The sequence below is a fragment of the Oncorhynchus mykiss genome, chromosome 4, assembly GCF_013265735.2.
Source record: "Oncorhynchus mykiss isolate Arlee chromosome 4, USDA_OmykA_1.1, whole genome shotgun sequence".
In the NCBI taxonomy this organism is placed as follows: domain Eukaryota; kingdom Metazoa; phylum Chordata; class Actinopteri; order Salmoniformes; family Salmonidae; genus Oncorhynchus; species Oncorhynchus mykiss.
The window spans coordinates 20,651,937-20,672,430 of NC_048568.1; the positions used below are offsets into that span (position 1 = coordinate 20,651,937).

The following is a 20,494-nucleotide window of genomic DNA, read 5'->3' on the forward strand; positions in this document are numbered from 1 at the left end:
CTACGACTTTTTAATCTGGATAATTCTCTCCTGTGGGATAGAATATGATGCACAGGATCTCTGAGACTGATCTAAAGACTTGTGCTGCATCAGCAGTTTCTCTGAGTTCTTCCCGGCCTTTGAAAATAACCTGTTTAGATCTGCACCAAAGAGAATGTGTGGGAGAGCACACCTGCTTTATATGCAGGGCATTCATCAAATATTAAAAAGCTTGATAACGATGATTCAGCAGAAATACTGAAATTGAGCTTCGGTGAGCACCTTGGACTCTTCTTGTCACATGGTTATTATCAGCCTTGTTTTACTCTTCGTTTCAGTGTTGAATACTTTGCAGATGTTGGGTATAAAGAGGTCATTACTGTATAGGGATTGTCATAAGACTGAACCAGTGTTACAATTCAGTCCGACGTGTTAGTCACTCCCTTGCCACTTGTTCCTTGAGTAGGTCTAGGGAATTTTCAGCAGGCCTACTCCAATCACATCGGACCTTACATCACTATTTCACACCCCATTAACAGACACAGTTTCTGTCTGAGCCCGAGCCCATCACAATTGCTAAGCTCATCTGCATCTGGTCTTGCTGCTTCTTTTCACATGGGTGACAAGATCTCACAGTGGGAGTCTACTACTGTGTGCAGTTGTTTTCAACATAATGAACAGTATAAAGACACTTCCTGGAGGAGGGCTGAGAAGTCTCATTTGAGGTTTTGGTGTTGCAGCCGGAGTAGAGCGAATGCTCTGCAAGGGCGGAAACTGCTGTAAAACAGGAAGACCCTAAGCGGCTGCTTGGCTTCATGAACTCAGAGGGAGAGAGAGGGCTGAGAACGCTGTCATTGGGCAGTAGAGATTATTTGTATTTTTTCCAAATCTTTACATAGTCATGAACTGTGAATGATTTGACACCTCTGCTCAGTTGTTTTCACTCTCCATGCAATCATTGCTTTTGATGCACAAGATAATGTTTCATGCAGTGGTGGGAAAAGTCTCCAATTGTCATACTTGAGTAAAAGTAAAGATACCTTATTAGAAAATGACTCAAGTAAAAGTGAAAGTCACCCAGTAAAATACTACATGAGTAAAAGTAAAAAAACATTTGGCTTTAAATATACTTAAGTATCAAAAGTAGAGGGCCTCCCAAGTGACACAGTGGTCTAAGGCACAGCATTGCAGTGTTAGAGGCGTCACTAAAGACCCAGGCTGTGTCACAACCGGCTGTGATCAGGTGTCCCATAGGGCGGTGCACAATTGACCCAGCGTCGTCCGGGTTAGGGGAGTGTTTGGCTGGGGGGTTTTTTTTTCGGCTCTTCGCGCTCTAGTGACTCCTTGTGGCAGCCCGGGCGCTTTCAGGCTGACCCGGTCATCAGTTGAACGGCGTTTCTTCCAACACATTGATGTGGTTGGCATCCGGGTTGAGCAGGCGGGTGTTAAGAAGCGCGGCTTGGCGGGTCATGTTTTGGAGGACGCATGACTCGTCCTTCACCTCCCGAGCTGGTTGGGGAGTTGGAGCGATGAGACAAGATCGAAAAGGGGCTAAAAAATATATCAAAAGTAAATGTAGTTGCTGAAATACACTTAAGTATCAAAAGTTAAAATCTTTTCAAATTACTTTTATGTAGTTAACCAGATGGTGCCATTTTCTTGTTTTTTAAATTGACAGAAAGTCAAGGGCACTCTACAACACTCAGACATCATTTACAAACAAAGCATGTATGTTTAGTGAATCCACCAGATCAGAGGCAGTAGGGATGGCCAGGGATGTTCTCTTGATAAGCAAGTGAACTGGACCCTTTTCCTGTCCTGCTATGCATTCAAAATGTAACATGTTCTTTTGGGTGTCAGGGAAAATGTATGGAGTAAATTATTTTATTTAGGAATGTAGTGAAGTGAGAAAAAAGAAGAAACCCTTGCACTGCTCTTGATAGTATCAATGCTCTTTAATAATCTTTACGTATCGGCCTCAAGGCCTTCATCAGAACTTTTGTTCTGTTCAGTTTTTTTTAGGAATGTAGTGAAGTAAAAGTAGTCAAATATATAAATCGTAAAGTACAGATACCAAAAAAGCTACTTAAGTAGTACTTTAAAGTATTTTTACTTAAGTACTTTACAAACACTTGGTTTCATGATAATCATCCTTCATAATCAGCATGTTTCAAAATTTTCTTGCAATGTCTGATTCCTTGAATGTGGTTTTGTAATCATTCTAAGCATATAAAGCGACATCCTAAATTAAAATCAGTTGTACAGTCAGTCAGAGCAATGTGTTGAAATTGAAGATGAATCAGAGCTTCATATTGTGAGGATAACACCAGCTGGTTTGTAAAGTTGAAAGCAACCCTGCAAAAATATGTGAATGTGAACTTGATCTCATATAGACATTATTTGGTTGATAGAGGTATATCCCACTGGTTCTGCACTGTTTCTTCTAATTTAGTTTCAGCTAGATGAAATAACAAGCACTGTATACCCTGGGCTTGAATTAGATTAAACATCTGCTCTGGTCTAGAATGCATGAGTACAATAGAAAGTCTAATGCTAAGATCTTTCAACAGGTGTTTGTTTCATGAGTAATCAACAGCCTGTAACAAAGCTACCTGAGACATTTCTTTACAGATTTGGGGATTTTTAATTGTGGATTGTTACTGTTTAAACTCAAAATACTAATATGCTTTTATTTTTATTAAATAAAACATGTATATGCTTTACAATTGACTACAAATCCATAAAGTATGGTGTCATAGTATTTTCCATGCATACATTATGCTGCTGTCATGAACAATTCATCTAATTAAACATGAGTTAGTCTTTGTTGTAGTAAAAATTATATCTCCCACAGATTAAAACATAATTTCCTCCATTTTGTCCGGCGCTGGTAGACGTCTGACACCATAAACAAAGAAAACCGTAGGACACGCCGGTTACTACCAATCCGCACTCTGTTAAAATCCTCTGGCGACCAATCAGAAAATTAAATAATTTAAAAAGAATAGCGTTGTAGCCAATCAGCGGGCTTCGCGCCATCCTATAGAGTGGTGGGCTTGGCGGATAGAGGGAGGGAGAATTGGCTCGACATTTAGCTGCAGTTTTTGAACGTACGTTAGCGTGCGATTCACTTTCGTTCCAGGTTTTAAAGGGATATCTATGTTATTTTCCTAATTTGAGTTGTACGTGTTATCTGAGGGTAAGGGCGTTAATTAATTATATAATTGATTGTGCATGAATGTGGCCACTTTAAATGTCTTTCCTGAGAACTTGGCCGCTGAACGTTATGGTATTGACTGTTTTGAGCTGCGTGGCCGTGGGATCAGAATAGTAACACCTGCGCTGCAGCTGAGCAATTTCGCTTATAATGAATAGGCTAGCTAACTACCTATCTATTGTCTGCACATGTTAAAGCGTCGGTGCATTGATTACAATTGCAAAAATGTAAACATGCCCTGAAACGTTAGCTAGCTAACGTTATCTAACATACCCGACTTACCACTAAGCAGCCTGCTAGTTTACGTTACGTAGCTAGCCAGCATTAGCGGGGATTTGAATGCATGGCATTTTCCCTCCACCCGCTGTCACTTGAAGCTATTACAATGAACTTTAACGGAGTAGAGACTGCTAACATTAACACGAATCTAGCGAACGTTAGCTAGCTAGCCGTCTTGCGAACGGTTATTTGTTTGCACATTGCCTCATATTTTGGAATACCGTTAGTTGCAGTCCCGATAGTTAGTTACAACCTGTAGCTACCGTTTGGACTGCTCTTCCAACCCAACCGTGTTGCTATGTAACGCTAGTTTTTGGTTACTCAAATCACTCTGGTGTGCTGGTTAATGTTATATATTCAACTGTCTGCATGTTTTCATTTAATTGTTATAATTTAGGCTAAATCTCCGGAATATGTTCACAACTGACTTACGTGCACCATCATTTAGGGCGATTTCACAAATCCCCTACGACCCCGTGTCCTGTAGTGTTTGGCACCCCGATGTCGGGCTATAAATCATGTGTGAAACGCAAACAGATCCTGGAGCTGCGCGGGTCCAGGATCCACAACCACCGAGCACGGGGATATTGTGACTCGGTAGCGCGAGTCGCGTGGAGCTTTTCTGCAGGTTGGACACAAGCGAGCTCGCTAACGTCAGGTAGAAGGCGCCTTGCTAATCACTCTCTAAAACTGTGGTTTTCAGGTCTTGTGAAAGCAAAACGTATTCCGTCGAATTCTCCCAAACGCTCCAGGAAACCGAACCAGGGTACCGAATGTCATATGTGAAAACGCCCCTAACTGTTAGCTGACATTAGGATGGATGGCAACAAAAACAACTAATTGGACGGATGAACACCTGGCGGTGGTTTGGTGAACTTTCTATAAAACCAATTACAAACACCCATTACATTATTGTAAACGATTAGCTAGGACTGTTTTAAGTTCTTCATAAAGTGATTGAAACGGCTTTAATTTAAAATGTATTTTAAAAGGCTGTGTCTGAGGTATGGCACAAAACAAAAGACGAGGGGCTGACTTTCGAAGCTCCCACCACATCAAACCTGGCATCTTTCCAGGAGTAGGGTATCCTGTCCGCATCGTTTAGCTAGCTAGACCTTTAACTTTATGGAGGAATTCAACAGGGACGCCAGGACAGCAGGGTGTGTCGGGTTTTGCATTCATTCAATTGTATATATTTCAGCAGCTGTGATGTAACTTTTATTTGATGAAAAATGACACATGTCAGTGAATAGTTGCTTGTGGTCATTACAAGGACTGAGTTGTCCAAGTATGTCAGGCACTTCAAGTCTACAGTTTTCCCCCTCTATTTAAGATTTATATTCACAGGGACTATGTTTTCATAGTGTGTATGTGTTTTAAATAGTCTGTGGCAAAAACAGTTGTATAACCAGAGCAGGCTTTCACTTGTTGATTTGACATGGGTAGACATTGAAGCACAACCTCTGTTAAACTTCTAAAATGCAGTTTCTGATGTTACCTGAACATTACTGGAATTCTGTGTACTAAGGCTATTGAGAGAGTGATAAAGGGGACTGGAATGGCAATGACTAGTTTTAAAACTACAGAGTTAACCCTAGTGGGGACGGGAACGTCAGCAATTCTGTGAGCTCTGCATCCCCTTCCATACCGCTGACCTCACTGCTCCATTGTGTCAAGTCTTGTGCTCTTCTGTCCCCCATTGCATGTTCTTAATGCACACTGTGAATGTCTCATCTAGCCTAATCTTCCTAAATCTAGTGTGATTGGGGAAATGTCTGGAAGAAAAGTTGTCCCCGTCGTAGACCGTTTTGATATGCACACCCAATTCATCCGAAAAAGTGGATCATTGTAATTAGGGATGTTAACGTTTAGCTATTACATACATTTGACTGCGGTTGCTTATCAGTCTATGGGTTAATTTGCATAAATTGGTGGAATTAAATTGGCTCGTGTATTTTCCTTAGTCGTCATGTATCTTATTTATCACATGAGCACAGCATACAGATCCTAGTTTGAGGAGTGGAATAGCCTATCACCTGTCAGACAGCACGAGAGCAGCTCCTCAGAAAGCTGGTACTGGAGTGAAACTTACTTTTATAAGCCCAGTCATGAAAACGGAAGTTTGAGCGAGACTGCCGTTTCAAAACCCTCTTGTATTTCAAAGGGGGAGAGAAACATCCCTGATTTGAACCCATCCTGGCAGCGCTACATTATACATGTGGCAGTGGCTTAGACCACCCCATGATACTCCCCTGGTTTTTAACTTGCTCTCTCTCTCTCCGTCAGGTAAATGAGGATGCCGGGTAGTAGGTTTCAGAGTGGGGACATGGTGATGGGCCGCTGGCCTGGTAGCAGCCTGTTCTACGAAGTCAAGGTGCTGAGCTACGATGCCAAGATTCAGCTCTACACGGTCATCTACAAGGATGGCACTGAGCTGGAGCTCAGAGAGGCTGACATGAAGGTAGGAGCACTCTCTATCTCCATGGCAACCATGTCACTGATGACATGACACAGATGGATGGAATTTCTCTATCTTGACAAGATTCAGGAATTTTGCTTATTTTACTCAAATATTATCTTATATGTTGATTGCGCCATTGGTGCTGGCCTTTCTAAATTCAGCTATGTAATAACAAGTTTGTAACCTTGCTAAATGCGACAACTTATGTTCCAGAATCCAACTGGCTTTAAACCAAGCCGTCGTTCTCGCTCCCGCTCTCCGTCGCGGCGGCGCAGTCGTTCCCGTTCTCCAGCCAGGACCACCCGGCGCTCCTCGTCTCGCACCACCAGTGGCACCTTCGCCACAGAGACGCCTGCTGCACGCAAGGAGCCCAAAATGAAAGAAGTGCTGGAGATCAGACTCAGCCCTGTGGTGAGGAACACATGTCACACACACTGCTGGGATTTAGAATGGCTTTTTGTTTTTGAGTGTTGCTCTGCTGCATGTGTGTTGTATTCAGAATGCACTGTAAAACGCATGACCTCAGAGATGGCATTATTTGATAGTAGATCAAGCGTTGGCTAATAAAATGTAATAAATATTTGTAAACTTTTTGTATGTGTGACCAGTGGGTCCATCTTTACATAGTGACACGTGTGCCTCTTTTTCCGTATTGTTTGTCATCGCGTTCCTTTTCCCTCATGTTGACGTTTTGCTTCCCTCACTCCATTTACCACAGGCTAGGCCAGTTGAGAACAATGGCCACAAGCATGAAAACAAAGAGAATGATACTGCTGACAAAGTCAATGAGGTGAGACTTTAGATAAAGTACATAGTTATTTATTTTTTTGCATCTATCCATAATGATGTCAATGCTCCTAGAACAAAATTAAATGTTTTTTGGGCTGTAAGCAAGTTTGGCATTAGACTTGTAACTAGGGACGCACGATATATCAAACATATCGTAATTGGACAATATTAGGTAAAAAAGCCAACATGGGTATCGGCCGATGTCTAGTTTAACACCGATGTGCAAAACCGATGTCAAAGCTGACGTTCATACCTATATAACGTGGCGTAATGACGACGCGTAAAATTTTGCACTATACGTGCAACACAGCATTCATATACTAGCCCATAATGTCTGCTGTGTGGATTGAGCAACAAGTCGAGCAGTCATTTGAAAGAGTAACAACATTTCAGTGAGACAACTAGAAGGCAAAATCCATTAATGCCAAGATAATGGAATTTATTGCCCTTGACAGTCAACCGTTCTCTGTCGTGGGTGGTGTTGGCTTTCGCCAACTGGTTGAGCACCGGTTAACACTACCAAGTACGCTATTTTTCCAACGTTGCCCTACCGGAGTTACACAGTAATAGTGTCACTGCTATTAGCTTCATGACATGCATACGAAGGCGTGCCATTTTGGGTCTTTGCGTGTCAAAAAAGATATAGTAGCACTCAAAGCTGTACAAAAAAGTCTGCAAACACCGGTCATGTGTTTACAGTACTGCGTTGGTAATAAAGCATAATTAGTTCAACCTTAACTTTTGGGGTAGCTAGCTTTAGCTTGGTACCTAGCTTGCACCAATACAACCAGCCTGAAAACAATGACCAGTAGAAACTGCAGTCATTTTCATTAGTCTTAGCAATTATTAAGGAATCCTTTTAAGTATTGTTGTTCGCCTATTGAAATTGACCTTTAGTTCATGAAAATAAATAGCAAGCCAGCTACTTAACCCTGTTGCCTAAAGCTAATGTTATAAGCAGCCAGCTAGCTTCATCTGGCTAGTGAGGCTTGACTGGGTTGTGTTGTGAAGCTAGCCACAATAAGGATTAGGCACAATGGTAGAATTTGCTGTTTGCCTTCAAAATAAAAGTATGTAATTGACAGTAATGCAAATAGTATAATTATGCTATACTTTTATTTTGAATGCTAACCAAAGTCCACTATTGTGGCTAATCCTTATTGTGGCTAGCTTCACATAGATGGGTCCGCCCGTTAATCAAATAAGAACTGCCTTATAAATTAGCGTTATTTTAGATGACAGCTAGCTAACTATATAGCTAGTTAACTAGCTACTGAAACAGATTGTTGTTTTGGGGGAAGAACATTGTTTGCATCCATGAGCTAGCTAGCTTTTTTTAATGACCAGCACTGTAGATGCTCGAGACAACTTCACCAGCATCATAGCATTCGTATTGATGAATCATTGTGACATATGAGTGAGAGTGTAACCGATGTGTGATAACTACGTAAAAAAATGTATGAATGTGTTAAATTATGTGACAAAGCTTATTTGACACGCAAAGACCCAAATGCCGTTCCATAAAAATCCTGGTTGAGAATGAAACGACTGAACAAATTATCAACTGAACAGCACAGCGAGTAAGTGAAAGAAATAGGTTTTGATTAGGTTTTACTGGTAATGGGGACACAAAATAAACAATATATATTTTTTTTAATAAAGACAAAAGTTAAGACTAGATTTTCTCACTCTCAATGCCAACAAAATAACTTTTTTTGTGTGTGTGTAACCTTTATTTAACTAGGCTAGTCAGTTTAGAACAAATTCTTATTTATTTAGCTTTATTGCTTGTTTGTGAATGGGCTTTTATATGTAGGAATGTCATGATTCATGTTGTACCTCCTGTGTGTTGGGAGGACTCTGCATGGGAGACTCAACCTGTACCAAGCCGTAGCTGACTGAGCCACACACACCATTTAGGGTCCTGCTAATGTTCCATAAGTCAGTCACATGCTGTTTGAACATGTGTTACCTCTTTTCTCTGCTCTATTCAGAGGCTCTGAGAACTTCTCATTGCCGTTTGTGAAGACTGCTCATAGTTTGTTAAATGAATCCTTAGAATGCCCATATAACGCTGCCAACCTTGTAGTAAAAACAAACGATGGTTTATGGTGGTATTTCCTGCTATAACAAGTGTTCACTTTTCCTTTTTAAGCGATGCAAATCTACAAATAATTTGTGTGGCAAATAGAATGGATGTGCATTATGTTCCCTATGAGCTTAAGTCACTGAGGGTTAGCCATGTCTGTGTAAATGAGTACCACCACTCAGCCTGACTGTGTCTAACCATGTCTACCTCCAGAAACCTGCGGAGCAAGAGAAGATATTAGAGAGCCGCTACAACCTCCGACGCAGAAAGGATGACGGTGACGCCAAGCCAGCCGAGCAGACGGAGGAGGAAGCTGAGCCGAAGCCTGCAGCAGCCACAGCCCCCATCACCACTGAGCTGGAGTTGGGAGGGAGGCTAGGTGAGAGGAGGAACAGAGAAATGTGGCTGCTGTGCCTCTCCCAGCTTGTCATGTGCTTGATAGAGAATGTGAGGGGGGGGTGGTGCTAGTCTGCAAACTGTTATGCCAATCAAATTACACTAGGATGCACTTTGTTTGACAAGAATGCATTTCGGGAGGGACAGTAACTGGTTAAAAAAATAAGTAAGACAGACTACCTTATGGCTCCAGTCACTCAGTGTCTTTCCCCCCTGTGTTTGCAGGAGTGTCCTGCATGATGCTGTTCCTGCCTGTGGCCGTGTTGGGACTGATGGTGGTTTGCAGTCAGGAGGATGCTAGCCTGATGAGCCCCCCCTCTCTGCCTGCCCTGGACTCCCTGTTGGATCCACATGTGTTTGGCATGGTGGTCCTCTGGTTCCTCTTCCAGGCCCTGCTCTACGTGCTGCCTGTCGGAAAGGTAACGTGATCACCAATAACCTCACTGCTCTTCTGGCACACATGTAGGATCAGCTTACTTTGTTCTAGTCATTGTGGAGAAAACACAGAACTGAACCATAGATGATCGTCTAGTGGGCCAACCATGTTCTCAGAATTCTACTCCCACCATGATTGAAGACTACACACACACCAACCCCCCTAGAGTACAGGCCATACACATGACACCCGTCCGTGATCTGGACAGAGCACATGACTGGCGCTCACGCCTCGTTTCTGCTCATTAGCCAGGGCAGAAATGAGAGGAATCAGCAGTAGTAGGCTACTGTCCCCGCTGGAACACCACAGGGAAGAATGGGAGGTTTTGTTCAGTTTCCTCTCCTGCTCATCTGCCTTCTGAATACAGTTGAAGCACACATGCCTTTTTGAGAATGTAGGAAGCGTTCATCACACGGCTCCCATGAAATCCTGTTCTCTAGGTCTGGGGAGTGTTTACATTAGTCAAAGGGGATAATGTAAGCTTTTAACATGTACAAAAAGTCCCCTGTCCTAGCTACATTATCCCTCTCATAATGTATTTCCTGTAAGGTTGAATGATGGTCCAACCTGTATTTATGTCCCCAGGTTGTAGAAGGAATCCCCCTGAAGAATGGAGAGTGGCTGAAGTACAGAATGAACAGTGAGACATTCTCCTGTGTTTCATGTCTTGTTTGTCATTTTGAAGGGATTAACTGGTCAGTTACTCCCAGCACATTGAGATCTCTAGTAAAGCACTATGCCAATGTATTTAATTAACATGTAAGTCATGTAAGGAAAGACCCTTTGGTTGAAGAACTTCCTGTGTATTAACCCTGCATGTCTCCTCCACCACCACCAGCCCTCCATGCCTTTGTGCTGACGGTGGCTGCCCTGGGGGCTGCAGTCCATCAGGGGGTGGACCTCAGCTACATCCACAGCCACTTCCTCCAGCTGGCTGTGTCTTCCCTGCTCTTCTCTGTCCTGCTCAGTGTCTATCTGTACGTCCGCTCTCGCTGGGCACCCCAGGACCAGCTGGCCCCTGGAGGAAACTCTGGTGAGTGGGTGTGTTTGTGTAGTTATCACTGGTAGAGAAACGCTTCTACAATCTAGGCCTGATTTATTCCATGATATCGGTATATTATGGCATGGGCCACAGCATAAGGTTAAGGGCAAAGATTACTGTACTGCCTATTGGCATGATGCCTCCCAAATGGGTAACGTAATATGATTAATCTGTTCTTCTCACCTCAGGGAGTGTGATTTATGACTTCTTCATGGGAAGTGAACTCAACCCCCGGATTAAGGGCTTTGATCTCAAATACTTCTGTGAGCTGCGCCCAGGATTGATGGGTTGGGTAAGTTTAAACATGTTCCCATTTAAAGTACTTTTCAGCTGTATATTAGCCATTTTAGTGTAGATTAAGCTGTTTTTATTTCCTCACACACAACTGCAAAAAAAAAAAACAAGCTCAGTGTTCAGTTTCCCATTATGTGAACAACACAGAATAAATCATACTACAGTACATTTTGGCGCTAGTTTGTCTGTTTGAGGTGCACTATATATACAAAAGTATGTGGATACCCCTTTAAATTCTGCTATTTCAGCCACACCCGTTGCTGACAGGTACAGTACCAGTCAAAAGTTTGGACACCTACTCATTCAAGGGTTTTCCTCTTTTTTTTTTTTTACCATTTACTACATTGTATTATTGTATAATAATAATAATAATAATAATAATAATAATAATAATAATAATAATAATAATAATAATAATAATAATAATAATAATAATAATAGTGAAGACATTAAAACTTATGAAATAACACAAACCATGTAGTAACCAAAAAAGTGTTAAACAAATCAAAATATATATTTGAGATTCTTCAAAGTAGCCACCCTTTGACCTTGATGATAGCTTTGCACACTCTTGGTGTTCTCTCAACCAGCTTCATGAAGTAGTCACCTGGAATGTAGAAAATAGTAAAAACAAAGGAAAACCCTTGAATGAGTTGGTGTGTCCAAACTTTTGACTGGTACTGTCTATAAAATTGAGCACAGCCATGCAATCTGCATAGACAGACAAACATTGGCAGTAGAATGGCCTTACTGAAGAGACTTAACTTTCCAACAAGTCAGTTCGTCAAATGTCTTCCCTGCTAGCGATGCCCCGGTTAACTGTAAGTGCTGTTATTGATAAGTGGAAACGTCTAGGAGCAACAACGGCCACACAAGCTCACACACTACAGAAGCTCACTGTAGTGTGTTAAACTGCCCCTGGAAGCAATGTCAGCACAATAACTGCTCCTCTGGAACTTCATGAAATATGTTGTCATGGCCGAGCAGCCGCACACAAACCTAAGATCACCATGCGCAATGCCAAGTGTCGACTGGAGTGGTGTAAAGCTCGCAGCTATTGGACTCTGGACCAGTGGTAACGCTTTCTTTGGAGTGATTAATCACGTTCCAACATCAGGAGAGCGCTACCTGCCCCAATGCATAGTGCCAACTATAAAGTTTGATGCAGGATGAATAATGGTCTGGGGCTGTGTTTCATGGTTTGGACTAGGCCCGTTACTTCCAGTGAAGGGAAATCTTAACGCTACAGCATACAATGAATGACATTCTAGACCATTCTGTGCTTCCAACTTTGTGGCAACAGTTTGGGGAAGGCCCTTGTTTCAGCATCTCAATGCCCCTGTGCACAAAGCGAGGTCCATACAGAAATGGTTTGTTGAGATCGGTGTGGCAGCAATGTTCCAACATCTAGTGGACAGCCTTCCCAGAAGAGCTGTTATAGCAGCAAAGGGGGACCAACTCCATATTAATGCCCATGATTTTGAAAAGTGATGTTCGATGAGCAGGTGTCCACATACCTTTGGTCCTTGTAGTGTATGGATTGTTTTGCTGTCTGTTTAATCAGGCTTGTGACGTCTGTGTTCTGTCCAGCTGGTGATCAACGCTGCCATGGCTCTGTCTGAGATGAAACTCCATAACCTGGACTACCCTTCACCAGCCATGATCCTGGTCAACTGCTTCCACCTGTTCTATGTGCTTGACGCCTACTGGCATGAGGTACAGAAACTGCTGCCTAATGTTTTATTTGGTCTCCATTTATTTGGTTGTAGGATGTAATCTAATGGTTGACTGTTACTCCCCAGGAGGCTGTCCTGTGCTATATGGATACAACCCATGCTGGATTTGGCTTCATGCTGGTGTTTGGAGACTTGATGTGGGTTCCCTTCACCTTCAGTCTCCAGTCCTACTACCTGGTTTACCACCCCAACCACCTCTCTCTGCCCTGGATCGTAGGCATCGTTACTCTCAATGGTTAGTCAGTACCGGGATTTTTTTAGTTTTGGCATTTGGCAAACGTTTATATAAATCCTACATGTAATCTGTAATATACTTTTTGTTGTATGAGTAACAGTATGACGTTGTCTTCACGTGTTAGTCATTGGATTTAGCATCTTCCGTAAAGCAAACTCGCAGAAAAACGCCTTCAGAAGAAATCCTTCAGACCCTACATTATCCCGTAAGTCCTCAGTCCCAGTACGTCTTATTCCTGTATAAACATTAGCAGGCCACCTGCCTTGATAAAGGGATGAAGTTATTCTCTGTCATGTTGTTGGACTCGCTGTAACGCTGTGTTTTCCAGATCTGAAGACCATCCCTACTGCCACGGGGAAGAGTCTCCTGGTGTCTGGTCTGTGGGGGCTCGTCCGTCACCCCAACTACCTGGGTGACCTCATCATGGCTCTGGCATGGTCACTACCCTGTGGTGAGTGACGGCTACTTAGTTAGTCATAGCTGGTTAGTTACCAGGTGCTGGTTAATTTGTTTGATTTGTTTTTCTGAGCTGTGCTGACCATGCACCAGAAACAGACCAGTAAATCTACACGTCTTGATATGTGTGTAGTGATATGAGGAGACGCTGAAGTGTGTGTTGTCTGTGGTCGTCCTGTAGGGTTCACCCACATCCTGCCATACTTCTATGTGATCTACCTAACCACCCTGCTGGTCCACCGGGAGGCCCGGGATGAGGCCCAGTGCAGGAGGAAGTACGGCTCGGCGTGGGACGACTACTGCCGAGAGGTCCGCTACCGCATCATCCCCAGAGTCTACTGAAACCTTCGCCACCCCGACCTCCAACCAACTCCATGGCCTCCAATTCTGCAAGCTCACAACTCAGCGCATGGCTACATGAGTTTGTAGAAACAACAAGTTGTTTGGAAATTAGAATTTAAAGACATTGGGAAACTTGAATTTCAAAAAGGGGGAAGCTTGATTCTTGGAAGTTCTGCAGGAGCAGCTTTCTTTGAAGTGTGATGGTTTTATGAAGGTACACTAATTAGCTGGCTGAATTTGATTAATGCCCTTTAAGAGCGAAAAGGTTTCAAAATTGAAGAAAAAAGAAGCCTCAGTCTGTGGAAGGGATGTATATTTTTGTACATAATTATTTTATTTTAACTTTAAGATGCCTGTTAACATTGCATATTTGATCTGTTTTTAAGTTTTCACTCCCATATCCAATTACAATATTTGCTTGGCTTTAATTTTGAAGTATTTTGTAATGATACCTTTGGTATACATTGCTTTTTGTGTATATTGTCAACGATGGGATTTAAATGCTCTTTTATCTGTACAGTTAAAATGGGATTAACGATCTTCCTCAGGACCACAACATTCACAAAATAGCATTTAGACATATTTTTATATAGAGATGTAGCCTAGTGTTAACTGAGTGTAAAATAAAAGGTATTTGGTTGTTTTAAATGCACTATGAAAGATTGTATTTTATACCAAAAGTCTATGATTTGACTTTGCTTACTCCGGTTCACTGTCAAATTCCTCCCCAGTCCTCTGGATCGTAGTATTGTTTCGTTATGCTCCTGTTATAGTCAGTCCCCTTTCCAGAGGAAATCAAATCCACAGTATCTTATTTAAAACCATTACCATCTGCAAGGGCACCTAGACAGTATCCATGTTAAGCACCTTAAGTTATTCAAGACCTTACTTTTCAAAAAAGGCATCACAACCATATTTTTCATTTAGTGTTCAATTTTGAGTTTGTCACGGTGAAAACAGTCATACTTTCTGCACGTGCAATGAATGCTGTGTCGTGTGGTAACCACCTGGCAACGGTGTTTAATCCTGTGCAAGTATTTCTGACCCAGCTGTAGATGAGTAGTATAGCAGCAATAGAATAACTAGAATAGGTGGCATTTTATGCAACTGAATGCAATGTAAATATTAGATTTTTTTGTTTTTATTTTAAGTATAAAATATACAAGTGACGCTAGATCTTGTTTTACAAGTAGATATTTAAAGTTGCATTTGATTTAAACTGTTAATTGCCTGAATTACCACTAGCCATTTTTGTTTACAGCCAGATCTGCTGTTCTCTAGACAATATTACCATGTAATCTTAGAACATAACTTGTGATTTGTCTAACTATTTGTCATTGAGACCCATTCTGTACTCAACCTTTGTTTTTGACTGATGGGACTGGCAACAAGTTCCTGTTTGGGTCAGCTGGCTGTTTGTTGAAGCTAAAACAAGTTGGATGTAACTAGGACAGTGGAAGAAGACCCAATGTTCATGATTTGTTCAATGTCCGTCTCCAACGGAAAACGTGACAATGGCTGGAAATCTCGCCTTGTACAAACGTTTTGGCAAAAAATAAAGGTTTACACTTACAGTATCCTTGTTATTCAGACATGTCTAACGATTCAACACATAATGCACTGAGACTAGACTCCTAGAAAGAGAAGACAAGTAAAACAAAGGAAGGTCAAGCAAACAATTCAACACTTCTGCGATGCAGCCAGAGGTCAATCAGAGGATGGGGCTGGCTGCAGATCTGAACAGGACCAGAGATCAGCCCCCTGCTGCAGACACGGAATCAATTTGAGATGCTCTAATTCATGTGACCCTTCGCACTGACTGCAGTGTGAAGGGTAGATCCCCCAAATAATGTGTGTTTTGCTCTCAGCACATGTCACCAGAGAGATGTAAAAGTCTTCTCTGCAGGTGTTTGGTAGCCTGGTCTAACGTCTCTTACTCTTGCCAACTCCATTGCTCATTGTCAAGCCAAACATCACAAGGAGTTTGCATGATAGTAATCAGGATGGCACTCGGGCTAGGTTGTTTGGTTATACTGTACCTTATTTCTATTCTCGCGAGCAGATAATGTATTGCTGCAGCACTTCTACATAATACAATCTCCAACTGCTTTCAGTTTTTCCAATTTCCAAGTTTGAATATTGTCTGACAATAGTCCGGTTACAGGTTTTGGAGCATCGTTTTGAATCCGAGATATTAAAAGGTTTTCATTGAGACTATACATTGTATAATCCTGCCTGTGAGCATAGTCCTCCTCACCTTGCAACGGAATAGGAAGCAGTGGTGGTCTCAGAAGACTAAAGTTTAGCAGATCCGCTCCCCTACCCAGTAGTCTACCCTGCAGTCTGTCTCTACTCTAGGCTCTCTTCCACCCCTCACAGTTCTGCCACAGACACCATCCCAACATCTAGCTGAGGTCAAGAAACAAACAAGGTCACTGACATGGGGTAGCAAAGAGTTCAGGAAGTAACCGGAAAGAAACATTTTGTACTTAGTTCATTTACAGAAAGCACCGGATTTACTTTTTGCTAGGTTTAATACTGTTTAATACTGTCTGCAATCTTTCCTTTTTAGTTAGTGGTATATTTCCATACCAGATCCTAGGATTGTAGAGCGATCATTATGGTATGTTAATGAGCCTATAAATAATTTGGACAATTCTATTTGAATAATTGCATGAACGTAGAGAATGGGATGGTAATGGAATCACATGAACAACACTGGTAAGCACCTGTAAAATACTATCCCCTTTTTAAACTTTAAACCTGCCTTGCATTATGGTAAAGGATATGTGCAGTCTTGCCATAAGGCCAATGCATGAGGAAGATGTGTCTATTGTCCTTGCAGACATCCTTCGAGTCCAAGTCGACCTGACCTGTACTCTTAGACGTAATTCTATTGCCAAAGCTAATTCCTATGGAATCCCATTCCCACCATCAATTTTATTTTATGTCAATACTATCTCAAAATGTTGAGATATGTAAGTCAAAAGATCATATAGGTTATGTTTCTTCATTTGTGGCGATTTCCATATATCCACGTTGCAGAGATCAATCAGCACAGCAGGGCCGCTGGAAAATGTGTGGCAAGCTGACATTTGCCTCAGCACTTTTTTCTTCTTTCATACCAAATACTGACACAAAAGCATGGAAAAGAGGGACAATACTGTTCTTTTTATTGGTATTTACACATTACAGTGTAAACTATGGTTGAAATAATATATTGCACTTCGTTTTATACTTAATAAGGCACGAGGGGATGTGGTATATGTCCAATATATCACGGCTAAGGGCTGTGCTTATGCACACGCATTGCGGAGTGCTGGACACAGCCCTTAGCCGTGGTATATTGGCCATATATCACAATTCCCAGAGGTTCCTTATTGCTATAATAAACTGGTTACCAATGTAACAAGAGCAGTAAAAATAAATGTTTTGTCATACCCGTGGTATACCACGGCTGTCAGCCAATCAGCATCCAGTTTATGAATTAAAATATAACATGGGAACATGTTTTTTAGAAGTAGGATTGTATATGCCCATACACAAATATTAAATCATACTTTAATTGATCTACTTTTGTGAGTGTTTCATATTAACCTGACTTATAATTGTTCTATTCATTTAGAAGACTAACTGTGTTTTTGTTTTACTTAGTTTTTAATGTATGTTTTGTTGAAATACAAAACTAGTTCAGGCAGTTTACCGTGGAATACGTTGAAATTGCAGTGTCTCTACGTAGGTAAAAATTTGTCCGAAGAACCTAGTAGGGTATATTTTATCTTCTCTAATTTACTTAAAGTGTAAAACATCTTTCATCCACACAAAATGAGGAGAAGAGGGCATTTTCCACCGAAGTAAAATCAAACTCAAAAAGGCTATAAAGTCAGATTTATAATTTGCCAGTATCAAAGTATCAGGTATTACCCCAAATAATGTTATGGCAGTAGGAGCAAAAAGCGCCTGTGATACTTTAGATATGGTATAAAAAAATGGCAGACCAATAGTTATGTAGAGGAGGGCAGGACCAAAACATATGTTTCAATGAAGCAGGAACTTGCTGACTGACACCTGTCACAAACAGGGTCAACGTCAGGATAGATCTTAGAGAGTCTGAGTTTAGTCCAATGAGTGAGGTGGAGGATTTAGCATTGGATTAAACCATGTTTGACACAAATAGAAGAGGAGTGGACACGGTGCAGAATGGACACGGTGTCATCAGTAAACTCATCACCTAGACCTTGTTCCCATAACACTGTAATAGCTGTGAATGAAGGATTGTGAAGAGAGTACGTTTGATCATAGCTATGAGAGATAATACCTTTTACAGTAAGGGGATGGTGTCAAAAAGACATCAGTGGAAGGGCCCACGGGAAGAGTGAGGAATTGAAAGGTCATGTCACGAACAAAGCTGCGCACTTGTAAATGTCTAAAGAAATTACTATTCAAAAGGTGGAATTTATCTGAGAGTTGTTGGGATAAGGCTCCATCTACTAAGGAAGAGCTTTTCAAAGTGATGTCTAAAACTGGTTCCAGGTCTTGAGAGTGTTTTTTACCAAAATATTTTTGGTATAACCTGAAATAGCAGAGTTAATAGGAGTGTGCCAAAGCAGCCAGTGAAGATGGCATACAGGAGCAAACCATGCTGGAATGATAGTTTCTTCACAAAGTATTCACACTCCTTGACTTGTGCAATGATTTGTTGTGTTACTGCCTGGATTTAAAATGGATTAAATTGAGATGTTTGGCACTGGCCTACACACAATACCCCATAGTATCAAAGTGGAAATATGTTTTTAGAATTTCTAGCAAATTCATAAAAAATGTAAAGGTGAAATGTCTTGAGTCAACAAGTATTCAACCCCTTTGTTATGGCAAGCTTAAATACATTCAGGAGTAAATATTTGCTTAACAAGTTACATATGTTGCATTAACATGATTTTTTAATGACTAACTCATCTCTGTACCCCACACATGCAATTATCTGTAAGGTCCCCCAGTCAAGCAGTGAATTTCAAACACAGATCCAACCACAAAGACCAGGGAGGTTTTCCAATTCCTTCCAAAGAAGGGCACCTATTGGTAAATGGATAAAAAAACAGACATTGAATATCACTTTGAGCATGGTGAAGTTATTAAAATACACGTTGGATGGTGTATCAACACACCCAGTCACTACAAAAATACAGGCATCCTTTCTAACTCATTTGCCGGACAGGAAGTAAACCCCTCAGGGATTTTACAATGAGGCCAATGGTTAGGCCTGCTTGAAAATCTATGGCAAGACTTAAAAATGGTTGTCTAGCATTGATCAACAACCAATTTGAGATAGCTTGGAGAATTTTGGAAATAATATTGGGCAAAGGTTGCACAATTTAGCTCTGGAAAGCTCTTAAAGACTTACCCAGAAAGACTCACAGCGGAGGAGCTTCTACAAAGTATTGACTCAGTGGTATGAATATTTATGTCCATTATATATTTCTGTATTTCAGTTTCAATACATTTGCAAAAATTCCTAAAAACATGTTTTCCCTTTGTCATTATTGGGCATTGTATGTAGATGGGTGAGAAAAATATATATTTAATCAATTTTGAATTCAGGCTCTGACACAAGAAAATGTGGAATAAATCAAGGGGTAAGAATACTTTCTGAAGGCACTGTATGTGGGGTATCTGCACAGATCCAGTACTGAGTTAAATGGAAGTTGGCAGCCCAATAATGGAACTGGAAATTAGGGGGCATTATCTCAGACTTCCAAATGAAGTCTGAGATAATCCCATTGAGTTTGCAGAAAACAATATTTGGGAATAAAAATAGGTACAGTGCCTTGCGAAAGTATTCGGCCCCCTTGAACTTTGCGACCTTTTGCCACATTTCAGGCTTCAAACATAAAGATATAAAACTGTATTTTTTTTGTGAAGAATCAACAACAAGTGGGACACAATCATGAAGTGGAACGACATTTATTGGATATTTCAAACTTTTTTAACAAATCAAAAACTGAAAAATTGGGCGTGCAAAATTATTCAGCCCCTTTACTTTCAGTGCAGCAAACTCTCTCCAGAAGTTCAGTGAGGATCTCTGAATGATCCATTGTTGACCTAAATGACTAATGATGATAAATACAATCCACCTGTGTGTAATCAAGTCTCCGTATAAATGCACCTGCACTGTGATAGTCTCAGAGGTCCGTTAAAAACGCAGAGAGCATCATGAAGAACAAGGTACACACCAGACAGGTTCGAGATACTGTTGTGAAGAAGTTTAAAGCCGGATTTGGATACAAAAAGATTTCCCAAGCTTTAAACATCCCAAGGAGCACTGTGCAAGCGATAATATTGAAATGGAAGGAGTATCAGACCACTGCAAATCTACCAAGACCTGGCCGTCCCTCTAAACTTTCAGCTCATACAAGGAGAAGACTGATCAGAGATGCAGCCAAGAGGCCCATGATCACTCTGGATGAACTGCAGAGATCTACAGCTGAAGTGGGAGACTCTGTCCATAGGACAACAATATTGCACAAATCTGGCCTTTATGGAAGAGTGGCAAGAAGAAAGACATTTCTTAAAGATATCCATAAAAAGTGTTGTTTAAAGTTTGCCACAAGCCACCTGGGAGACACACCAAACATGTGGAAGAAGGTGCTCTGGTCAGATGAAACCAAAATTGAACTTTTTGGCAACAATGCAAAACGCAACACAGCTGAACACACCATCCCCACTGTCAAACATGGTGGTGGCAG

At 41.3% G+C, this 20,494-nt stretch overlaps 1 protein-coding gene across 3 annotated transcripts; it reads left to right on the top strand.

Annotated features, from left to right (window-relative positions):
• The first annotated feature begins 3,028 nt into the window (after nucleotides 1-3,028).
• LOC110522282 (delta(14)-sterol reductase LBR) lies at nucleotides 3,029-15,328 on the top strand. Of its 3 annotated transcripts, none has more exons than XM_021600545.2 (14): nucleotides 3,029-3,178; nucleotides 5,762-5,936; nucleotides 6,150-6,347; nucleotides 6,655-6,726; nucleotides 9,028-9,193; nucleotides 9,436-9,629; nucleotides 10,232-10,286; nucleotides 10,485-10,679; nucleotides 10,877-10,980; nucleotides 12,573-12,698; nucleotides 12,785-12,953; nucleotides 13,078-13,158; nucleotides 13,282-13,404; nucleotides 13,591-15,328. In XM_021600545.2, exons 2-14 carry the CDS (start codon nucleotides 5,766-5,768, stop codon nucleotides 13,749-13,751), a joined length of 1,815 nt encoding a protein of 604 aa, XP_021456220.1. In that variant the 5' UTR covers nucleotides 3,029-3,178; nucleotides 5,762-5,765; the 3' UTR covers nucleotides 13,752-15,328. The 3 variants fall into 3 exon arrangements, with proteins under 3 accessions (XP_021456220.1, XP_021456221.1, XP_036831761.1); XM_021600546.2 differs by lacking the exon at nucleotides 3,029-3,178 and adding an exon at nucleotides 3,398-4,133; XM_036975866.1 differs by lacking the exon at nucleotides 3,029-3,178 and adding an exon at nucleotides 4,615-4,635.
• The last annotated feature ends 5,166 nt before the right edge of the window (nucleotides 15,329-20,494 follow it).

Coding starts and splice junctions, on each gene's coding strand:
- LOC110522282 (XM_021600545.2), top strand. CDS start 5,766: ATGAGGATGCCGGGTAGTAGGTTTCAGAGTGGGGACATGGTGATGGGC. Junction 5,937..6,149: donor TCAGAGAGGCTGACATGAAG/GTAGGAGCACTC, acceptor CTTATGTTCCAG/AATCCAACTGGCTTTAAACC. Junction 12,699..12,784: donor TTGACGCCTACTGGCATGAG/GTACAGAAACTG, acceptor GTTACTCCCCAG/GAGGCTGTCCTGTGCTATAT.